Source organism: Periplaneta americana, chromosome 16 (genome assembly GCF_040183065.1).
Source record: "Periplaneta americana isolate PAMFEO1 chromosome 16, P.americana_PAMFEO1_priV1, whole genome shotgun sequence".
Taxonomy (NCBI): domain Eukaryota; kingdom Metazoa; phylum Arthropoda; class Insecta; order Blattodea; family Blattidae; genus Periplaneta; species Periplaneta americana.
The window spans coordinates 35209436-35232928 of record NC_091132.1 but is presented as its reverse complement, the minus strand read 5'-3'; the positions used below and the strand labels follow the sequence as shown (position 1 = coordinate 35232928).

Sequence of the window (23493 nt, the reverse complement as noted above, 5' to 3'; positions counted from 1 at the left end):
CGTAAAAATTTGAAGATAGCACAATGGACCCATATTATGACTGGAACGAAAGACTTCAATTATTCGGTATCATGGATGCTTAATATGTTTATTTCCGCGAACACTTTGAAGTCAAGTTTTTGCAGCATTGCAATGATTATTTCTCTTTATTTACATTTCGTTTTATAGCCTACATCATACTATGTTGAGAAGGTACAAGTAAAAGGAAAGTTTCGTTAATTTTGTTAAACAAATATCGTAGAAACTGAGTTTTACTTCATGACAAAGATCAGAACCATAAGACCAAAATAACACAAATATGCTCACAAATTAGATAAAAAAAAATCGCGTTCAATGCATGTAGCGCAAGAATGGTTCAAGGTCTTGTTTCATTAAACACACTATTGATTGATGGCTTTGAAGGATTAAGATGGTGAAATACAACTAATTATGTTTTTCTGCTTGCAAGACGAAGGATAAACTCATATTATCATAACAATACATTAATTTAAGATTTGAATTACTTACCTACTTACTTACTTACTTACTTATGTAGTTGGTTTTATACTTACCCCGTTTTTGCAAAATTAGTCCACAATTTTACGATACGCTGTGAGGTCAAATATTCCGGAGTTCCAGGTATAAGGTCCACTTTCCAACCTCCAATTTTGAAGAGATATCCAAGGTCATCTGCATGCGACGCACCTATTACACATATATGTCTATCAATTTGAAGACTTGAAGTAACCGACTTCTCTTCTATGATCATCCCCTGTAACCATTTTCATTTTATTGTCTGAAATAGACTCGCTAAGTGTTGTTTTATTTGCATTTCTGTAGGAAAACTACTCCTAATATGCGGAAAGTTTTAAAATAAAATTATACATCCTGAAAATTTCAATATAATTTAAAAATTGTTATGTTAGTGTTAATTCTATCTCTGTAACTTATAAATAGTTATTGGTCAAAGAAATTGAATGTTTTATAAATTAGGTTAAGTAATGATACTGATCCTTGCATCTCCTCACATTTGAATAGGGACAATTTCATTCTCATCCCAATATAAGTTAAGAGTTATTTTGAATATGCCTATTATTTTTATAAGACGAAAACAGTTTTACATTGCTATTAAATATTTTAGCTATTTGAAAGGCAAACGCTTCACTGACAATTTATCATTGATAATGTGAAGAGAAGCGACTAGAAGCATTTGACATGTGGATATGGAGAAGAATGGAGCATGCGAAATAGACAGGCAGAGTAAGAAGTGAAGCTGTTTTGGAAAGAGTGGGTGAAGAAAAAAATGATGCAGAAACTGATCAGGAAGAGGAAAAGGAATTGGCTGGGTCACTGGTTGAGAAGAAACTGTCTACTGAAGGATGCACTGGAAGCAATAGTGAATGGCAGAAAAGTTCGCGGCAGAAGAAAATATCAGATGATAGACGACATTAAGATATATGGATCATATGCGAAGACTAAGAGGAAGGCAGAAAATAGGAAATATTGGGAAATGTTGAGTTTGCAGTGAAAGACCTGCCCTTGGATAGAAATCTATGAATGAATGCGAAGGTTTTTAAATATTTATTATATTGGCCTACTTAAAAATACAAAATGTCCCGGAAATGTTAATTAAAACTAATTGAGAAAACATTTCAACAGAGATATTATTAATGAATTTTAAATACTATTATAGTCACAATCATGCCATGGTATGAAAGAAAAATTTCGCAACCTCGAGCGGGAATCGAACCTGCGACTTCCTGCTCTCCAGTCAGGCGCTCTACCACTGAGCTATCGAGTTCGTCTCACGCCAAAAGGCTTGGAATTATCGTTTCATACTGGCGACTCTGTTATAGAGTACTGTCCATAGCATCTGATCTAGTCAGCACTGTTTATGGGTTGAAAGAAACTTTACAAATGTAATCTTCATCTTACGATGATTATCTCGCAAGTATAAGATTTCAGGCAGGTTACAATAATTCTCTTGAGGAGATATCCCCATATAAGAAAATTTCTTCACATAAAAAGGAGTTCACATAAATATTACTGTTTCAAGCAGCGTTAGAATGATTTTCTAAGGCCATGGAATTCTGGAGCAAATAATAGCGTTGAACGTTGTCAGGTCCTGTGCTTGAGCTAGTGACGTGCAGGATGCGCAGTAGGCCTACATTGCAGTCAGTTAGCTTGGGAAGAAGTCTGGACACACAGTACGTCAGTATGAGAAGTATTACACATGTTACAAAACTCACCTGGGTACTCGGTGCCATCTGCCATTTTCTTGCCAAAATTGGCTGTCCCATTGAATGAGAACTCGTAAGAATATACTGCAGAGTGGGGCGCAGCTTCCTGCTTGGTCGCAGTGCAGTATGCACCATCGATGAAGAGGAGATCAGTGATTACCTGTAACACACAGTAAGACTGCCAGTATCGTACACAAATAACATAGACCAAAGCTCCCTCACTCACACATAATATAGGCATTTAATAGGCCTATAACTCATTTAAATTATAGACCTAATTGTTGTTTTCATAATTATTTTTGTGTAGGCCTACTCATGCAGTTTAAAGCAAAAAAAAATATTTACCTGAACTCTACAAACATAATAATAATAATAATAATAATAATAATAATAATAATAATAATAATAATAATAATTAGAGCCCGGATGTTAGGCAAAATGCCTTTTCTAAACTGTGTGTATGTATGAAACACCTATTAGAGATAAACACGTTTCCACACATTTGGGGACGATAGACCCAATTTTTATTTTGCCTATTTTAAGGTTAAATGCCTTTTTTTTTAGCGTTTTTACGTCGTTATAGTACATTTTCTGTATTTTAATGCATTTAAAATAAACCACACATAAATTATATAAAAACAAAAAGAAACTGTTGTACAAATTAAAAATATACATTCACCTCATGCAAATATTTGCTGAGAATCTTATTCTCCAGCAATATATATGTTTCCAACAAGTAGTAAACTTTTCTCCCCTATCGATTCCATCTTTTAAGTCACTTAACAAAGATGTTTGAACAGTATAACCCTCAGTGCTCAAGTCACTTCGGGATTTACCAGCGAAAGAAAGGGGGTGAGGGAAGTATTAAAGCAAGTCTCCAGGACCCGTTACTGTTTTCGCTTGCACGCACAAGTCACACGTACTTTGAAGTCTCTAATCCCTTCTCACATCCCTCCTTTTGAGACAATACACAGTCGTTTTTTCCGACCTCTGAAAGAAAGTAGAGACAGTAATTCTGAAATAAGTTGTTTTAAGTTTGCTCCAATCGCTTCAGTGGAAGTAGAAAGATCTTTTTCCACCATGAAAAATGTTCTCTCTGACAGGTGGCTCACTATGACAGTTGACAGCTTAAAAAAGCATATTGTTGTGACATGTAACCAAGGAAAGTGAGTACCATATGGGATAGTTTATTAAGTATTTGTCTATTTTTTGTCTGCTTCCATGAATAATAAATGCCTATATGCCTGCCATTTTAACCAAAATAAATATCTAAACATCTGGGCTCTAATTAATAATAATAATAATAATAATAGTAGTAGTAGTAGTAGTAGTAGTAGTAGTAGTAATAATAATAATAATAATAATAATAATAATAATAATAATAATAATAATAATAATAATAATAATAATACTGTACTTGAATTGGCATTTTGCTATGAAGTTATTTACTTGCTGTCCCGTAGTCCATAGTCAACAGACACTTACCTAGGCCTAATAGACATTGCTGCAAATTTTGTTAATTTACACGTATCCTACCAAACTTCTTCAAACACTCAATGAAAATTATTAAATTATGTTTTTGAGAAAGAACCAATACTCGTACAACTTTTTTATATTACTCGTACAACCAAATTTCTTGGCTTATAAATCGATAATGTATTAAATTGGAAAACTCATATTAAAGAAATTACCCCAAACTAAATTCAGCATGTTGTGCTATTAGATCTATGCAAAAGAGAGTAAATATCAATATCTTAAAAACAATAAATTTTGCACTTTCACTCGGTAATGAGTTTTGGAATAATATTCTGGGGAAATTCTACATATAGTAACAGTATATTCCTATAAAATTGTTCAGTCACACGTTAAAAGGTGTTAAAATTTATTAAAAAAGGTTATATACCATTTCGACGCGGTGTTGCATCTTCATCAGCGTCCCACAAATACCTTTTTTCAAAATTTTAACATTTTTTAATGTGTGACTGAACAATTTTACGTTTTTAACAAAGTGTTAACGTGAACTAGAATCAATGAGTATATTCCTACTGCAGAAGAGTAATTAGAATAATAATAGTGCAAAATCTAGAGAATCGCATAGGACTATTTAAAAAACATATATATATAAATAATGCGCATGGCTTGTCAGTATATTTTTTCATTAATAAACTTCCTCATGTAATTGTGAAAACTCTGCAACTAATGCAACAGTTCATAGCATAAATACTCGTCAAAAATGACTTTCATACTCCATTGGCAAGTCTATCATGCTATCAAAATGGAGTGCGTTATATGGCAGTAAAAATTTTTAATATTCCTAGCTTCCCTATGGATATGAAAAACCAAACTCAAAACATAAAATTATTTAAGGCCAAATTGAAGGAGTACCTAATTTTTCACGCATTCTATTCTGTAGGTGAATTTATGACATTTAACAACACTGCATGAATATTTCTGTTCTGTATTAAATTAAAATTATATTTTATTTAACGACGGTCGCAACTGCGAGTTTATATCAGCGTCGCCAGTGTGCCGGAATTTTGTCCCGCAGGAGTTCTTTTAAATGCCAGTAAATCTACTGACATGAGCCTGTCGCATTTAAGCACACTTAAATGCCATCAACCTGGACCGGGATCGAACCCGCAATCTCGGGCACAGAAGGCCAGTGCTATACTGCCTGCACCACCAAGGGCGACTCTTTTCCGTATTAAGTATTGATACTAACACTTTGCGTTGTACTAGTATATTCTAAAACTCTTTTGTATAAGTTATATTTCAACTATACTGTGACTTAAGACAGTAATTTTGTACTAGACTACTGTTAAGATTTTTTTTTACATGTTGCATACTCTAGTTGTGAAGTGATGTACGGTATGAATACCAATACAATATAAATACAATACAATACAATACAATACAATACAATACAATGAAGCCAATTTTAAAAACACACTTTATAAGGAAAACTATAATCTGTGGGCAATAGTTATATTGACGATTTTGATGTAAATTATCTTTACTATATTAGAGTATATGACAAATGACGACAAAGAAGGAAAAGAATTAAAAAAAAAAAAAAAAAAAAAAAGAAACACATTTGAGGTCTGCTGAACATGTACCAGTATTAACCATTTTATCACAGTCTAGTATATACAATCGCGAAGCTCAATACGTACCGGTAGTAAATATGCAAACATTTAGATAGTTGCTCACCACTAGGATCGCTAATATCGCCTCATTACAGGCAATGCAAAATAGTACCATCACAGTCTATTGTTTCTAGCACCCTCAAAACTCAAGCTTCGTGACTGTATATAGTAGACTATGATTTTACTACGATGCATGTGTGTAAATGTATGATATAATCGTGTTAGATTTATATATTAGTATTATGCTATATGATTAAGCAATACTTACATCCATATACTGCAAAGCAAGTGGTCTGGAGTTGTTGAAATATTTATTTTTCACTTCTTCAGCCATTAATTTCGCTTTGGACGGCTTCACTCCTATGTACATGGATAGAGCCAGCTGCAGCACTTTCTCGACCGGTCTTAGCAGCCATGAGATTGGCCTTATCACTGCAAAGAGCAGATTTGAATATGTCAATGTATACACATTCATTGCAACACTGTTGTATATAGCCTATATTACAGCATTCCATTGAAATGGGTACTGCTCATGTAGTTTTCAATTTAAGCCATTTATAAATTTCCAAGTTTCTTTGTTTATCTTCAAGTTAATTAAGTATAGAGGATCTAATTAAACTGTAAGTTAATCAGGGCAAACGGCTTCTAAGCTGGGTGCCTGAAAAATGAGTTCAATGGTTTTTTAAAATTAACATGGGGGCATGGGTGAATACTCTCAAAGCAGATTTAGATATCTGTAATAATTCAAAGAAGTAGGGGTCCTTCTCTTCCCATTTTTTCTTCCCCTAAAAAAATTGTTCCTTTTTTTTTTTTTTTTTTTTTTTTTTTTTTTTTTTTTTTTTTTTTTTTTTTTATAGCAATCGAAAAGTCCAATGCCTTTGAGCTGCTAAAGCCTATATGGAAGAGTGCTGCCTATACAATAAATACTAAACTGAGAATTTTTAACACAAATGTCAAATCCGTGCTTTTATATGGCTGTGAAACCTGGAAAATAACTAAAACTATTATCAATCAACTACAAGTTTTTATTAATAGATGTTTGAGAAACATATTAAAAATATTCTGACTGGTCCAGATATCCAACGAAAACCTATGGTTAAAAACTGAACAAAAACCAGTTGAACTTGAAATTCGGCATAGGAAGTGGGGATGGCTGGGACATACACTTCGCCGACCTCCAGATGACCCCACCAGGAAGGCATTGGATTGGAATCCGCAGGGCAGCAGAGGAATTGGCAGACCCAAGATAACATGGAAACGAACTGTTCTCACAGAAGCAAGAACGATGGGGAAGACATGGAGTGAGATTAAGGCGTTGGCCAGGAATAGAGTCAGATGGAGAAGCTTTCTGAGAGCCCTATGTTCCACCTAGGAATGATGGGAATATTGATTGATTGATTGAATCGAAAAGTCCAATTTACAGCTCTTCGCTATGTAATTTTCATATGCAATTGCCTAGATTTGAATTCCATTCTCCTGCATGAAAGTCGTCGGACTAGCTGGTCGACCAGTCTTGCGCTTGTCCCCATTAAATCGAAACACCGCAAACACATTGGGTAAAGATTTTGGTAAACATATGGGGCATAAAAATAAATGAATAAAAAGGATAAAAAAAAGGTAACTTCGGTGTGATCTGTTCAGAATAGACATTTACACCTTCAAAAGCTGATAAACGGTAAACTTTTTTGTCTTTCAATACATTTAGAATTTTTTTCTATGGCTTCATTAGATATTGAGCTATCAATTAAAAAAATTACAGCGTGATTGATTTATCATAGGAGCTATGACTTGACAAAATGTTAAAGGAACGGAAAATATCGTATTATGATTCTTCCCAGTTTTACAAACACTAACATACGTCAACAAATACACAGGGGTGGCTCGCCCATAAGAGCTGCGGAGCTGCAGCACTCCCTGCTTTGACAGGAAAATAAAAATAATATTTATTTTAATTTTTAGAACAATTGTTACAGCTTTTATTGGTAAATTGCTTTATATTTCATCTGGCCGGGAATATGTACTATTATCTTATGCATAATCTTTTTGCGCGTCGACTGTATTGGAATTTACACTGAATTCAAAGTCGTCCTCGGATCTGCAGGGTGGTCAGCTCATAGAGAGTGTGTCTTGCTTGGTCAGGGGGTAGAGAGGTGAAGGGAGGTGAGGCAGAGGGAAACTGCCGCTGTTTAAAACCCATATTTCGCTGCAGTGGTTGCAGAGCCAGGCAACAAGGGACCTTTCCTCTCCCACACCGCTATTGTAATGCTGCGTCAAATGGATTCTCTGGTCCCTTGAAACTTAATGACAAAATTTTTCTTTTCTTTTCACTTACTTACTGTTGTAGAATCTTATTGAGTTAATATAACGAAATTAATATTCTCTTTTGCCTTATTATTACGTATATATCCAGCCTCTAGCAGAACCTAATATTTGCCTTAACTCAAAATGATTGCACGAGTAGAATCCTTTTGATATAGCACGTAAAATACGAAAGAGACTTCTTTTCCAGTTTTAGAAAATTGTTGACCATCAGTATATCTGAGTGTTGCTTTGGTGTGACGTCTTAATACCGTAACTTAACCAGTGCAAATTTGCAAGCATGAGTATGTGTGAATTATAGAATATTAATCTTATTTTTCTCAACTTTCCCTTACGGAGAATATTGATATAATGAAGTGAAATTAAAGGGTCGTCCGTTACCCGACTTAAATCTTACTTAAGCTTCATCCAGCCGAAGTAGTGCATATATGTAGGGAAGTATAACAATGAAATTTACGCTAAGCATTTGTGGTTACGTGGATGTGAACAAAAAAAAATCTGTATTTTGTTTTCCTTGCCTCCTCTTCGGTGGTGATGCTGCATGGACTAGGAGTGGTGTGACAGATTTAGGACATTTGCCCCTAAAAAGCAAAATGTACGAATCTTCGCAGTCTCACCTGAAAAATGTTGTTTCATTGGCTATGTTACGCAAAACTAACACTGCTGTGCAATTAAGTGAAACGAACAGAACAAACATTCTCAAACATAATCAAGAAGTGAGAAAAAATCGTGAAATTATTAAAAAAAAAATTGATTGTATCAAATTTTGTGGTCAATATGAACTTCCCTTTAGGGGACATGATGGAAAAAACGATTCGAAGAACCCTGATGTGTTTCGTGGGTTGCTACAGTTCGTGAGTAATCTAAACGAGCCTCTCAAAAATCATTTGGAACATGCCACTGTTTAAGGTTATTCTAAGACAATTCACAATGAACTGGTAGATTGTAAGTTGAGTGTCTGCCGACAGACTGAAATCGATGGTATTAGTTTTTCGATATGTAGTGCATTTATTTTTGTCCTATACTTATTAGTAATGGTATCAAGAAATGAAATTTGTATGTACCGAAATCTACTGCAGCTCTCCCAATCCACAAGTTCACGAGCCGCCACTGCAAATACATCATTACTCTAAGTGTTAACTCATGGCAGCATGGCTGCTCTGATATTGATGACATTAACTTACGTTGTGTGAACATTACTGCTTCCTCGTTGTTTATTCCAGTAATGTAAGGAATTTTTAGAAATTTCCCTTCACTGATGAGATTTATCGGAGTATCTGGAAGAAACACTTCGCCGCTGCGAGCTTTGGAATCCACAGTGGGGCCGATTATCGCTGCCACCCTCGGCTGTTGACAAATAATAATAATAATAATAATAATAATAATAATAATAATAATAATAATAATAATGATGATTTAGAGATTAAACATTGTTGTTGTGTCTTTTTCCACATTCAAACAAGAATATGTGAACGTCTTCTTCACGTCACAGTTTTTTCCAACTCCTTTCAATTCAAAGCTTTAAAATAATATCTTCTCTCGTATTTTCTACTTGCTCTTGTGAATGTAACGGTCGGAAACATAAACAAAGAAAGGTTGCATTCACTATCGTCTTACTGAAGAATGTACGTACTACATTTAGAACATCCTTGGAAAAAATACAGTTTCTTTGAATTACATGTTTCTTACCCTTCAGATATTTTGTTCAAAGCAATAATGAAATAAATTCATCAATGAGAAGAAGAATGAAAGAACATCATGCAAATTAGTAATTAATTTTATTTAGTTTTATTAGTCATGAGTAGAGCCTGGATTTTATGTAATATGAAAATGAGAAATATGTACATAAATATGTAATAAATAAAAAAAATATATGTAACTTAAAATCTAAACTATATTAGATGTATTTTTTGCACATTGATAAGAAAACAGAACTAAAAAAATTACAGGTGCTCATGTGATTCAACCTCATTTAATTGTTGTTTGGAGGCGCAATTAATAATTAAATATTTTTCCATATTTTCTGCGGTCATCGATTGTCTTCTGTCTGAATAATATCATATAAATTAGTTTTTATTTTTCAGTCAATCACTTATAATGTTATGATGGCAGAAATGGATTCTGTTACATCAAGATACAATGTTAATATATGTCACGAATATTTTCGACATATTTTCAAGTCATCTTCAGGTGATAGTTGTCTAACAAACAAACATTTGAACTAAGTGAAAATATTATTTAAACACATTATAAAACAAAATAGTCTGACCATGCATACTTTACATAAAATGGTTAAATGGCGTATATGGTCTTAAAATTAAATTGACATACAGACAGATAATTTCATAATTCAGGCACACTACATGCCTCAATATATTGTATTATAATTATGTTCATTGGAAGGCTTTCTATCTGTATGTCAATTTAATTTTAAGACCATGTACGCCATTTAACCATTTTATGTAAAGTATGCATGGTCAGACTATTTACTAGTGTTTTATAAATGTGTTTAAATAATATTTTCACCTAGTTCAAATGTTTGTTTGTTTGTTAGACAACTATCACCTGAAGATGACTTAAAAATATGTCGAAAATATTCGTGACGTATATTAACATTGTATCTTGATGTAATAGAATCCATTTCTGCCATCATAACATGATAAGCGATTGACTGAAAAATAAAAACTAATTTATATTATATTATTTCACAAACTTATCTGAACTCAACACGACTTTTAAATTTCTGACTGAATGTTCTTAAAATGGAAAACGACCTCTCAACAAAACAATGTTCTCGGAGAGCTGCACACACTCACGTTTAAGTATTTTGCATACAGTGGAAAAAGTTGTGTATCCTGGGTTCTTTTTCAATACATCATTACATTTACGAATCCAGCGACCTCCAAATGTTTGGAATACGTCGACCACAGTACCTCTCTTCGTCAACTGGCGAACAGCCTTCTCATTTCTTCCAACTTCCCCGTAAATAGAAAGTATGTCCGTGTATTCAGCGAACGTGTACTCCATTACATGTCTGATTGCAATGAGAAATTAAGAATGCGTTTTACTACAGACTGATGCGCTATCCATTCGACCTGTAAATGAGTCGAGAGCTGGCGAATCCACTTGCACTATAATACCTCCACAACTGCACTCACAATTCCCACCCACAATGTTTAGTTTCCGAGCAGTCTAAAATGGATGAAAGCGATGATTGGCCTAATGCAATTAGGAGCGATCTTTCGCATGTTCTGGCGCAGAAAGGGGAGGATTTCCGACAACAGGCTTATTGGCAAGTATGTTCCTTACAGCACCTAAAATGGATAGACGCGACGATTGGCCTAATGCAAGGTTAAGCCTCCTAGTGACATCAAATGACAACTTTCGAAAGTCGTGGATGGACTTACCAATTAGGAGCGATCTTTCGCATGCTCTTGAGGAAAAAGGGGAGGATTTCCGACAACAGGTATATTGGCAAATATGTTCCTTAGTCTATGTCTACACATTGCGATTTTGCAGGACGACAACAACACATTGGTTTAAATGGAACGGTGCACGCATTGCCGCAGAATAGAGCTTGCGGGAAGGGACTACAGCATGCTGCAGTTCTGCAGGATGCCACACAGCAGGATGTACGACTACAACACATGGATTCAAATGGTGGCGTTCATACAGTACAGTTTTGTTCGATCCTGCATGGGGAGTAACTACTACAAACCAAGCATAGGCGTGCACTCAGCGCAGTTTTGTCTCCCGTATTTTTCTGGATCTGCACTCTACAGTGAATGGAGTATTCGTACACAGACAAACTTGTAAGAAATATTATAATATTGCAGAATAATGCATTTGTATACATGAAACATTTTTTTCTGCAGATACGGTATTGAAGTGTAGGAAATATTCAGTATTGAAAAGAAAATTAAAAATATGTATATTTAAAAAGACACGTTTAAGTTTCGTAAGATGTGTAATTGTGTAAATTTAACGTGTAAAAAGTATTCGAACAGTTCAAACTCTAGTGACGATTAGACCTGTGACTCCCACGCTTTTGATCATGGGAACTTCTTATCACAATTGGGTTCAGTCTCCAGTGGCCAAAGAACAAAAATTGGAAAGCATAAAAGTAACTTGCTGCCCAAGAAAAATATCTAAAGCAAGTGGAAAAGCAATTTTAAGAAAAAAATCCCGTTTCAGTGCACCAAAAATTGCCTGTGATCTTAAACTACAACTAAGTGTAAGTGACAGCACAGTTCGTAATTATTTGAAAAACAATGAATATCGTAATAGTCAGAAGAAAATATTTGTTAATGAAATCATTAGGAAGAAGATTAGAATTCGCGGAGAAAATTATATATATATATATATATATATATATATATATATATATATATATATATCCCCTAATGAGTTCTGGAACAAAGCGAAAGTCACACACGAGAGCAGATTCAGTATTTTTTCTTCAGGTGGAAGATGTGACCAAACACTGGACTCTACTCATTAGTAAAATCTTATTGGTGTCACGAGATTCTAACCTGTCTTCGGCAAGTTGGCTAAACAACAACAACATAATTATACTGAAATTTATTCACTTTATTTTGTACATCTCCTTTATCATATATGTTATACTACAGCCCAAATAACTGAAATAGCTAACTATTGTATTAATAATAATTATTATCTTTGATCGTATGGGATACTTTCCTAAAAATGCCATAACTTTAGTCTTTTTAACAGAGCTTCTTAAACTATATTCTGCAGTAACCTCGCATAAATACCGAATGGCTATCTGTAACTCATCATCTTAAATTGGCAAATATCACTTGTTCATCTGCAAACATTATAGAATTTAAAATCTGTGAACCTAATTAAAATGTATTTCGAGATTGTTTTGCTGATAATAGGATGGCCAGAACTCTTATCGAAATTCTGAAACATAGTGTTGTAAAGATGATGTTCAAGAGTTCATCGAAGGAATTGGACATTCGATAAAATTAAAAAATAACTTATTTTCATACTGTTTTATTTACGTAATTGTAAAATTTAACAAACCCTTCAGTGACACAAAAAGAGTGAACCCAGGATCTTCTTTCTATTGGTTCCTTAGCAAACTAGCAGCTTCACACACAGATCTTGCAGTTTTGACAACATTATGATGACTAGCTGTCAGACTACAATAATGGACCTTCGGTTGGGTCTCAAATTTGTGATCCCCCAAGGGAGGGATTTGTGTCTTTGCAGGAAATGTGTGGACCGATGAAGGGCATCCCGTAAGGCAGGAGTGTAATGAAACGGATCCTGCAAAATCGCAATAGCACCTAAAATGGATCGACGCGACGATTGATCATCTGTAGACGAAACATATCAAGGTGTTCACACAACTAAACATGGACAGAGACATTTATAGCCAGGCAACATACAAAACATAGCGCTTCCATTCTCGACTCGTGCATGATGTCATTGTTCTACATCTAGTACACCAAGTTCCAACGTTGCTTGCTGTTCATGTTTGTCTAAAAAGTAAGGATTACCTGCAGATAGCTCGTGTAGACAAAGTAGGCAAGTTCTATGGCCGGTGCTGTCTTCAAAACCTGTAGCACATCATGTGGGTCCTTGCTACGAGCTCCGAACTCTGCCCCCAGTAGGAATGCCAATTCGACGCTCTCCTCTGGAGTCTGATAAGCCCATGGGTTCAATACGGACCCGCTTTCAGAGATAGCGCTACGGAAAAGACCTGCAAAACATATACACGCAAGTAGGAACATAGGAAGTATGAAAAGATCAAAATTACAATGGACAGGAGTGTGAACACAATAAATAACACACACTCACACATAAAAGCATGAAAAATAATAAACGCAAGAGCACACACTAATATGAACACAAACTTACAATAGACGAGCACACACTACTACGAATGTAAACGAACTTACAAAAGACAAGCGCACTTTAGAATGAGCACAAAACACACACACACGTTGCCTACAACAAACATAGGTTACATGAGTATGTGCACAAGAAATGCACGCGAGTCTGATCACAACAAATATTCGAGTATGATGACAACAAATGCAAGCGAATATGACAACAAACGACACGAGTATGATTAACGTAGGCAAGAAAGTATGACTACAAACGAACTCGAGTATGATACACCCACACGACTATGATGCCAACAAATACATAAGCTTATGAGTATGATGGCAACAGACACACGCGAGTATGAAAACAAACACACGCGAGTATGATCACAATAAATGCACGCGAGTATTATAGCAACAAGCACACGCGAGTATATGCACGCGAATATTATAGCAACAAGCACACGCGAGTATGATCAACAATAAATGCACGCGAGTATTATAGCAACAAGCACACGCTAGTATATGCACGCGAATATTATAGCAACAAGCACACGCGAGTATGATCAACAATAAATGCACGCGAGTATTATAGCAACAAACACACGTGAGTATGATCAACAATAAATGCACGCGAGTATTGTAGCAACAAGCATACGTGAGTATGGTCAACAATAAATGCACGCGAGTATTATAGCAACAAACACACGCGAGTATGATCAACAATAAATGCACGCGAGTATTACAGCAACAAACACACGCGAGTATGATCAACAATAAATGCACGCGAGTATGATCAACAATAAATGCACGCGAGTATTATAGGAACAAGCACACGCGAGTATATGCACGCGAATATTATAGCAACAAGCACACGCGAGTATGATCAACAATAAATGCACGCGAGTATTGTAGCAACAAGCACACGCGAGTATGATCAACAATAAATGCACGCGAGTATTATAGCAACAAACACACGCGAGTATGATCAACAATAAATGCACGCGAGTATTGTAGCAACAAGCACACGTGAGTATGATCAACAATAAATGCACGCGAGTATTATAGCAACAAACACACGCGAGTATGACCAACAATAAATGCGCGCGAGTATTACAGCAACAAACACACGCGAGTATGATCAACAATAAATGCACGCGAGTATTGTAGCAACAAGCACACACGAGTATGATCAACAATAAATGCACGCGAGTATTATAGCAACAAGCACACGCGAGTATATGCACGCGAATATTATAGCAACAAGCACACGCGAGTATGATCAACAATAAATGCACGCAAGTATTGTAGCAACAAGCACACGCGAGTATGATCAACAATAAATGCACGCGAGTATTATAGCAACAAACACACGCGAGTATGATCAACAATAAATGCACGCGAGTATTGTAGCAACAAGCACACGTGAGTATGATCAACAATAAATGCACGCGAGTATTATAGCAACAAACACACGCGAGTATGATCAACAATAAATGCACGCGAGTATTGTAGCAACAAGCACACGCGAGTATGATCAACAATAAATGCACGCGAGTATTGTAGCAACAAGCACACGCGAGTATGATCAACAATAAATGCACGCGAGTGTTATAGCAATAAACACACAGAGTATGATAACAAATGCAAGCGAGTATGATCACAACAACGCACGTGAGTATGATAACAACGGACTGACGCATGTATAACAATGCCTCAAGCACATGTAGATCATGAAAATAAATTAGTATGATGGTAATTACACAAGTAAACAAATGAACATGCGAAAGAAATCACACAAATGAGGTGCTTTATTATTGTATTGGCTAATTTCTTACCACGTGACATCGGTGACAATAGGTGGAAGTGAACACAGGCGGCCCCTGCACTCTGACCGAAGATGGTAACTTTCCTTGGGTCTCCCCCAAACTGAGCCACGTTTTGCTGTACCCAGCGCAGAGCTAAAACTTGGTCCTTCAGGCCGCTGTTGCCTGGTGCGTCCTCTAGCTGCAGGCTCAGGAAACCTGAAGTTAAATTTAATTTACTTCAAATTCAGTCTGTCTCAATGGCAGCTCATGCAGTTGAATTCTAGTCCCAGAGAGGGAACGGAGATATATTTCTGTTTGTAGAGACATTATCATGATTCCTGGTTTATATTATCCGTGGTTCGACAATCCCAAACCATTAATGTAAAATATGGGTAATTATAAAACAATAAAAAGGTCAATAGTCTAGTTACAAAGACGGCCATGTCTATTTGTAAAAAAATTTCAGTAGAGGGCAAAAACTGTTTTCATTAGTTTAAGCCAGCTTAAGACGTTGAATTTTTTTCTACAATATGTTGGAAGCTTAGAATAAATAATTTGCTTCATTTAAGTATTTCATCATCCATATATAAGAGATAATTGAAAAAAAAAGAATCGACTTGGCAAGCTTTGTTACAAAGGATGGGAGGTGACTGTTTTGTAACACAAATGACAGCACATCTCATGTTTGAATAGGGAAACAGAGTGATTTAAAAATTTCAATATCTTTTATCTCTTGAAGAATAAACTGAAACATATTTCTTTTAAGAAAAGTACATTAGATTAGTGCAAACACATGAAATTAATTTGGAAAAAATTCCAACATAATAAATAGAAAACACTACAGAAATTCACTGACTCTTTGGAAGTAATGATATTGCTAATTTTATATAGCTGTATACCAGTTAATTCACAGAACAAAGAAATATTCTCTTATGAGCATGTTTCTATTTACTGCAAGTTCCATTAAAGACGGGTTTTACTGCATAAGACGACCTTAAGTTCGAGCTGGATCCAGTCTAAATATTTTTCCTAAAGCCACCACTGTGCAGGGTCGGATTTAGGTATAGTGCCGCCCCTAATCAGTGCTAAAATCTGCCCCCCCCAACTCCCACAAACAGTTTATGAGCAGCTATTATACAACTTTACAGGGAGTTATACCTGAAAGCTTGATTTGCAGCTATTATACAGGTCATGTTTAGTTTATATTACTTTTAAATGAAATGTTACAATTTAGAAAACAATAAATTATTGGAATCAAAATATATGCATCTTACTAAGTAAGTCTTGTGAAGTATAAAGATTTTCTTTGCACTTTCTTCACAGAGAAAGCATTGATGATGTCATCGATGCAAAGAAACATACCTATTCAAACATATTCGTTGTTGAAACAAAATTGATTTGTGAATGGCAGGCTATGGTTTATTTTTAAGCATTGCTTTTTTAGTGGTATAATTATTACGAATATTTCTAACTTCGATTGGAAGTATAAGGTAAATTGAAAAATAAATTCCAACTCTTTGCGGAATAAACCTTTCATACCGAATTATATAGTGCACATGCTGGAAAGTGATTAAATAGTATTGTTGACGATATATTTTATTGGAAATGTAACTGTGATTTCTGGTTACTATTCATAGTGATAAATAATAAACGCACATCCAATTTGATTTTCAACAATGCATTCTTGTTTATATAAGCAGTTAAATTTAAGCAGTTTCATAGTATAATCACAGTCTAGTAATATATAGTCACGAAGCTCAATAGGTAGGGAATATGCATCCATAGATAGTTGCTAACCACTAGAATCGCTACTATCGCCTCATCACAGACAATGCGAAATAGTACCAGCACAGTCTATTGTTCCTAGTACCCTCAACAACTCAAGTTTCGAGACTATATACCAGTAGCGGCCGGTGATCCAAATCCTCGGTGGGGCCAAATGCAACTAGTTTAAATGCCTCCGAAAGAAAATGTTTATTTATGATAATTATTATTTTGTTATATTATAAATATCATTATTACTGTATTATTATTATTATTATTATTATTATTATTATTATTATTATTATTATTATTATTATTAGTCTATTATTATTACTAGTAATGAAAAATAATAATTTCACTCATCAAATAAGCTGTTATGCTGCGAGTTTCAGTGACTGTTTCAGTATGATGAAGCAACCCATATTATGTATTGAAATTCCCCTTTCTTTCTTTTCTTTTTATTTTTTTCCTTTGACAGCAACAAACAAGGCCAACAGAGAAGTTTATTTTGCATCACATTACCACTGAACCATTTATGTTTCCCATACCAGGATGCAATAGAAACTCGCGTTTTAAGATTATCTGTCAGAAAAATTGTCAGCGATGTCGTAGGTATCTCGGTCGGCTCTCTCTTTATTTAAAACTTCCTTTGCTTCAATATTATTTCTTCTCGAAAAAGGACACTCTAACAATGAATTAACTACACCAGCATTATTTCTGGCATTTGTTTCTGTTTATATTTTCCCGAAATACATAACAACATTGGCCCAGATTCACTACACGAAGTACAATAGTACAACACCCTCGCTTAAGTCATAAACTAAGACATAAGAGGAGAGAATAGTGTGGGTCTCTGCCTGCCAAAGAGCTGAAATATTTGTTATTTATGGCCTATTTAGGAAGACAAGTCACCCTATTCCCACCCCACTCTACCCTTGAGGTCGGCCCAGGGTTGAGAGGAGTGAAACTGACCAGGCCAGACGAATTGTGCCTCAGTTACAACGTTTTAAGCGCAATCTCAAAAGCCCGCGAAGACAAACGAAAATCCAGAAGCAGACCCGGCACGAGCGATCCTGGCCTCATGAACAAATTTTACTGCAAAACAGGTCTATATACATCACAAGCCAGACCCGGCACGAGTGATCCTGCCTCAGGAACAAATTTTACTGCAAAACAGGTCTATCTACATCACAAAGTTTTCAAATGCTTCTACAGCGATATATGCTTCATTCAAATAACTAATACATTATATAAAAACAAAATTTGATTTCAATTAAGCCAAGTGACTGAGGCCTGGCCTCACTTGCCTCAGTCAATCAGCCGCCACTGCTATATACTAGACTGTGGTATAATAACGTGATACTGGCATTACAATATACCTATGCAGCTGCACACTTTCCTTTTACTCTCGCCACTACAGCGACAATGCTATACCAAAACAATATCCCACTTCCACAAGGTGTTCAAGAACAAGCTTCAGAAAGGATTTACCAACAAGTGTTTTAAAAACAAATTTCACTGTAAAATGAAAATGAAAAGAAAAAAAAGGAAGAGAAAGAGGAAATGCCGCCCCCCCCCGGAAATTGCCGCCCTAGGCAACTGCCTAGGTCGCCTAGACCTAAATCCGGCATACTGTGTACAGTTTAAGGTACGAGCTATGCCTGGAAAATGTCATTTCAGTAAATCCTGCTTTCGATATCAAAATTTCGAAACACTCACCCAGCACTCCAAGGCGATAATTGAGCGTGACGACTACAATGTCCTGGTCTACCAGAAAGTCCGCTCCATATATGCTCCTGTCGCCAGCGCCAAGCACGAAGTCGCCGCCATGCACCCACACCATCACGGCTAATGGAGGAGAAGCGTTCAGCTGTAATGTAAAGAATATTTATGTATTTATTCACACTGCAAATGGGTAATACTCGGTGGCAGTGGTAACTGATTACATTCAATAATGACAATTAATAATAAGCCTACATTACAATTAATAATAATAATAATAACAACAACAACAATTGTACTGTATAATAATATTTACAAGGAGCATCCTAAATTGAATGAAGCACAATCACTTAAAATAACATTTAAAGTAAATCTAATTTGTATCTTAACCTAAGTTCGGGTAAACCCACGAGTATATATGATATGTTCATACATGCACAAGTACCTTTCAATACCACACTCATTTCGCTCTCAACTCACTCACTGCACTGGAACTATGACACATTTCACTGACACTGTCCTGTGAGCGCTATTGTAAGTGTATTTACATGAAAAATATTTTTCAGACTGATTTATTATATAACAGGCTGTAATAATTAGTAACAAATTTTAATCTTCCAAACATAAGTAACAGTTACTTACTTTACTTGATTACAAATGGTTTTTAAGGCATTGCCGCTCTCACATAAGCCAGCCATCAATCCCTATCCTGAGAAAGATTAATCGTCCCTACCATCATATTCCACATTTATCAAATCCATTTTAATAATATCCTTCCATCTATGTCTCGACACATAAAAATATTTCTTCTAAAACTCAAAAGGAAACAATGCTTCCACTACATGCATGAACACTACGCCTCTGATGGCCAGAAATATATGAAATATATCCAGACTAACTATAGCTATCCAGTTACCGTCAATCTGCTACCACGTGTTTTTGTGGAGCACTCGCGCATTTTATCATTCATCTGTTTTTCTTCATTGACTCCCCTTCATACTTACTGTATTTAATAGAACTATAATTTGAAAGCGATCACTCTTACCTTAGGTGTGTACACGTTGATGAAAAGGCAGTCTTCCTCGCCCATGTATTTGTTAACCAGGGTGTTGAACTGGGGGCATGGAGATCCCTCCACAGTCGTGTTACGCACACTGCTCCAAGGTTCTGCTGGCTGGGGCGACTGCCAAAAAGCGAGAATTGAGATTTCCGTGACTTCGTTCATTGCAATAATCTGTGTTCTCACATTTATAAAGCTCGGTTCAGTTTAGATATTGAATCGACTTTTGCAAAAAGGACATATGTTACATTTTTGTCAAAATCAGTTTTTCATGGAAACTGTAACTTAGTGAATGGCCAATGGAATAATAATATGAGTAAATTATAACATATATCAGTCACATTTGTAGCTAACTTCATGTAACAAAAATGTCAAGCTCCAATTTTAAGTTTCCTACCTGCTATTATGTTTTTCTTGAATATCTCAAAACATTAAATTTGTAACATGTGTCCTTTTTGCAAAAGTCGATTCATTTAGTTTAGTTTGTTTCACGAAATTCGAAGTTCTTAAGTTCTCTGAGAATTGCAAGCAATTACATTTTGAGTTCTTGAGACATTATTAGTAATTAGTAGAGTCCTGCGTTTGGTTACTTTGAATACAAGTTAGGGTACCTCGATCATACTAGCTTCATGCTGAGGTCTTTCCCCGCACGCTCTGGTATTGTGTTTACATCTATTCGTGTACCTATGTGAATAAATCGGTGTACAACACAAACAGTATTCATGTACAAAATACCACTTGGATTTAATAACAATAAAAATGGTTGTTTCTTTACTTCTGTATGGTAGTGAAACTTGGGTGATTAATAAGATAATTAATAGTAGAATTCAGAGTGCAGAAATGACTTTTCTAAGGACCAATGGCTGTATAAGACTGGATCACATACGAAATGAAGATATCAGAAATTAATTACAGATATATTCCATACATGATCAAACCAACAATATAGAAATAATTGGAAACAACAACTATATCATACGGACCAAACAAGACATAAGAAGACCAAAGAAGAGATGGTAAGAGATGCTGTGAATACGGAACAGGCGTTTCGCCTAAACCGTGTAGTGAAGAAGAAGAAGAAGAAGAAGAAGATGATGAAGAAGAAGATTTAATAACAATAATAACGAAGTATTTTCTTAGAGGCAGCTTATATGCAATAAAAGATAATTTTTTACCACGGTTAGACAAAAGTAAAAATTTTCAGGCCATCCCCTTTACTTTCGAGAGTCACCACATTTTGCCCATTCAGGCAATGAGAAAACCACTCGAGCTAAGATGACACATTTACTGAAATATATTAAACAATATGAAATATCTATGCAATGCAAACACACTCTCTCATAGATGCTCTGTGCTGTCCGCGGAAGCTACTCGTTTATAGTGACAATCTCAGTTTTGAGATGCGCAACAAATGCAACAATATTAATCTAAGAAGCACATTCCAATTTCTTCCTACAACCACTAATGTTAACATTATGTATTAGTCGTAGGCCTAGTGACATAAAAGAAATCGAAGTCAAATAAAATGTTGAACTCAATAAACAATTCAGGCACCACATAATCATTTTCAGTCGCCATGGCTATATGCTGCCCAGAATTTCTCTACCCCTCTTGTTCATTTGAAATATTAGAAATTTTGCTTTAAAATGACAAAAAAAAAAAAAAAAGGCATTTATTAGTACGATACACCTTAAAAAGGTAAAATAGGCAAAATAAAAATTGGCCCCATCACTTTGATTTACTCCAAATCACATTTATGACAGTATTCAATTGCAGGTGGTCATAAATTACAAAAATTGTTATTTTGTTAAATTGTTTGTTATTTTTAATACTTTGTACGGTTTTAGATTTCATGTTACACATATGTTCATAATTACATACATTTACACTGCCTATAATTTTAACCTTGTTTTTCCAAACATATTTTTTAGTGATTTTATTTAAACCAGAAATCATAAGTATTCATTATGTATCCTTGCTTCTATGAGACCTGAAGATGCCATACTCATGGCGAAAACGTTCGTCAATCATTATGTACCATCTTATGTCATAATCTAATGATTTTAATGGTTGATTTTATTGATAAGTAATTCTGACGGTAATAAATCCATTCATACGTATTTAAAATCGTATTAATTATACTTATCGAATCCAACAAACCTTTGAAATTGATTAATTCAATTCAATTCAATTTATTAAGCCATTAAACATACAGTAATAGGCTTCGTCACAAGACAGAAGGGAGGAAAAAAAAAAACACACATTTGAAAATACACATATAATTTAAAACAGTAAAGTTTAATTAGAATGAAAACACAGAACATTTTGAAACTCTAAAATTAATGAAAACACTTCACTCTTAATGTAATAATTTTGTAAATAAATGTAAATAACTTTATTTATTAAAAAACAATTTCGTATGAATTTATGTTAAGAAACTCATCTACAGAGTAGAAAGGATTAATTAAAAGCCAATTATAAAATCTAGCTTTGAAACTATTGGTTGGTAACTTATAATATTGACTGGGAAGCTTATTATATAATTTCATCCCCATGACAGAAAAATTTGTACTAGTTTTATGTAATCTACAGTATGGGATATTAATTTGTTCACTATTTCTAATTTCATGATCATGTACAGTATATTGGCTATTAATGAGTAGTTGTCTATATTTTGTCGAGTGTAAAGGGCTAGGTCGTATATATATATATATATATATATAAATTTATGACAGTTAATATCTGTGATTGTTTGAAAAGAGGTCAACAATGTTCAAGATAGTTTGATTGACATAGAATTCTAATGGCTTTCTTTTGCAAAATCAAGACACTCCCAATTTTGCTACCATTTCCCCAGAAAATTAAGGCATACCTAATTATCGACACACTGAGGTTCACTGAGTATCTAGGTTTCAAAACAGGCAACCCCATTCATCCCTACACCAGCCTTTTTTACAAGTCGCCAGACAGCGATCGGGGAATGCTATGGAATGATAATGATGTTGATGCTTAATCTGATAGCAACTCAAATACGGACAGCCTGTCAAGCAGTCAAAATGCATGATAAAGGATGTGAAATCTTATTGTACCTTGAATCTGGCCTCTCCGACGGGGGGCTTTGCGTAGGGAATACCCATGAAAGCGAAGTAACTATTGTTACTCCGGGCAGAGATCAAAGTCGTGCCTCTGATCAACCCCTGTTGTATGCGGATGACGGGTGCTGGTTCGAGGGCGCTGCACCCAACCATCAGCAGCAGCACAGCCACACTGCAAATACTTCAGTAACATACGAAACAATGTATGTATTTTATTTCGTCCTAATGATCATACAGGATGATGTTGGACAAGTCAAATTAAAACTAGGAATAGTTCTAAAACTAATAAACATTTACAAAATATATGCATGGTGTATAATACTGACAAATGATTGAATACTACCACTAAAATTGTCAAATCTTCACACAATTAACCTAGAATTAATAATTATCTATGAAACCTTTTATCATCTACTATTAATAAATATATACGTACAACTTAACATTTAATAACTGTAATTACTAACATTCAAGATATTCTTGTACTGAATAAAAACAACCG

The 23493-nt window shown here is 35.0% G+C and overlaps 1 protein-coding gene across 1 annotated transcript in view; it reads right to left on the bottom strand.

The window, feature by feature from the left end:
* LOC138691207 (juvenile hormone esterase-like) overlaps positions 1 to 23493 on the bottom strand; it is a 29022-nt gene that overhangs the window by 2737 nt on the left and 2792 nt on the right. The window contains exons 2-10 of the mRNA XM_069813006.1: positions 22986 to 23172; positions 19882 to 20019; positions 18834 to 18984; positions 15381 to 15566; positions 13213 to 13415; positions 8869 to 9031; positions 5634 to 5797; positions 2229 to 2379; positions 552 to 684 (exon numbers count right to left, since the gene is read on the bottom strand). Of these exons, the coding sequence (XP_069669107.1) occupies positions 552 to 684; positions 2229 to 2379; positions 5634 to 5797; positions 8869 to 9031; positions 13213 to 13415; positions 15381 to 15566; positions 18834 to 18984; positions 19882 to 20019; positions 22986 to 23172 (1476 nt within the window). The remainder of the gene's footprint in view (positions 1 to 551; positions 685 to 2228; positions 2380 to 5633; positions 5798 to 8868; positions 9032 to 13212; positions 13416 to 15380; positions 15567 to 18833; positions 18985 to 19881; positions 20020 to 22985; positions 23173 to 23493) is intronic.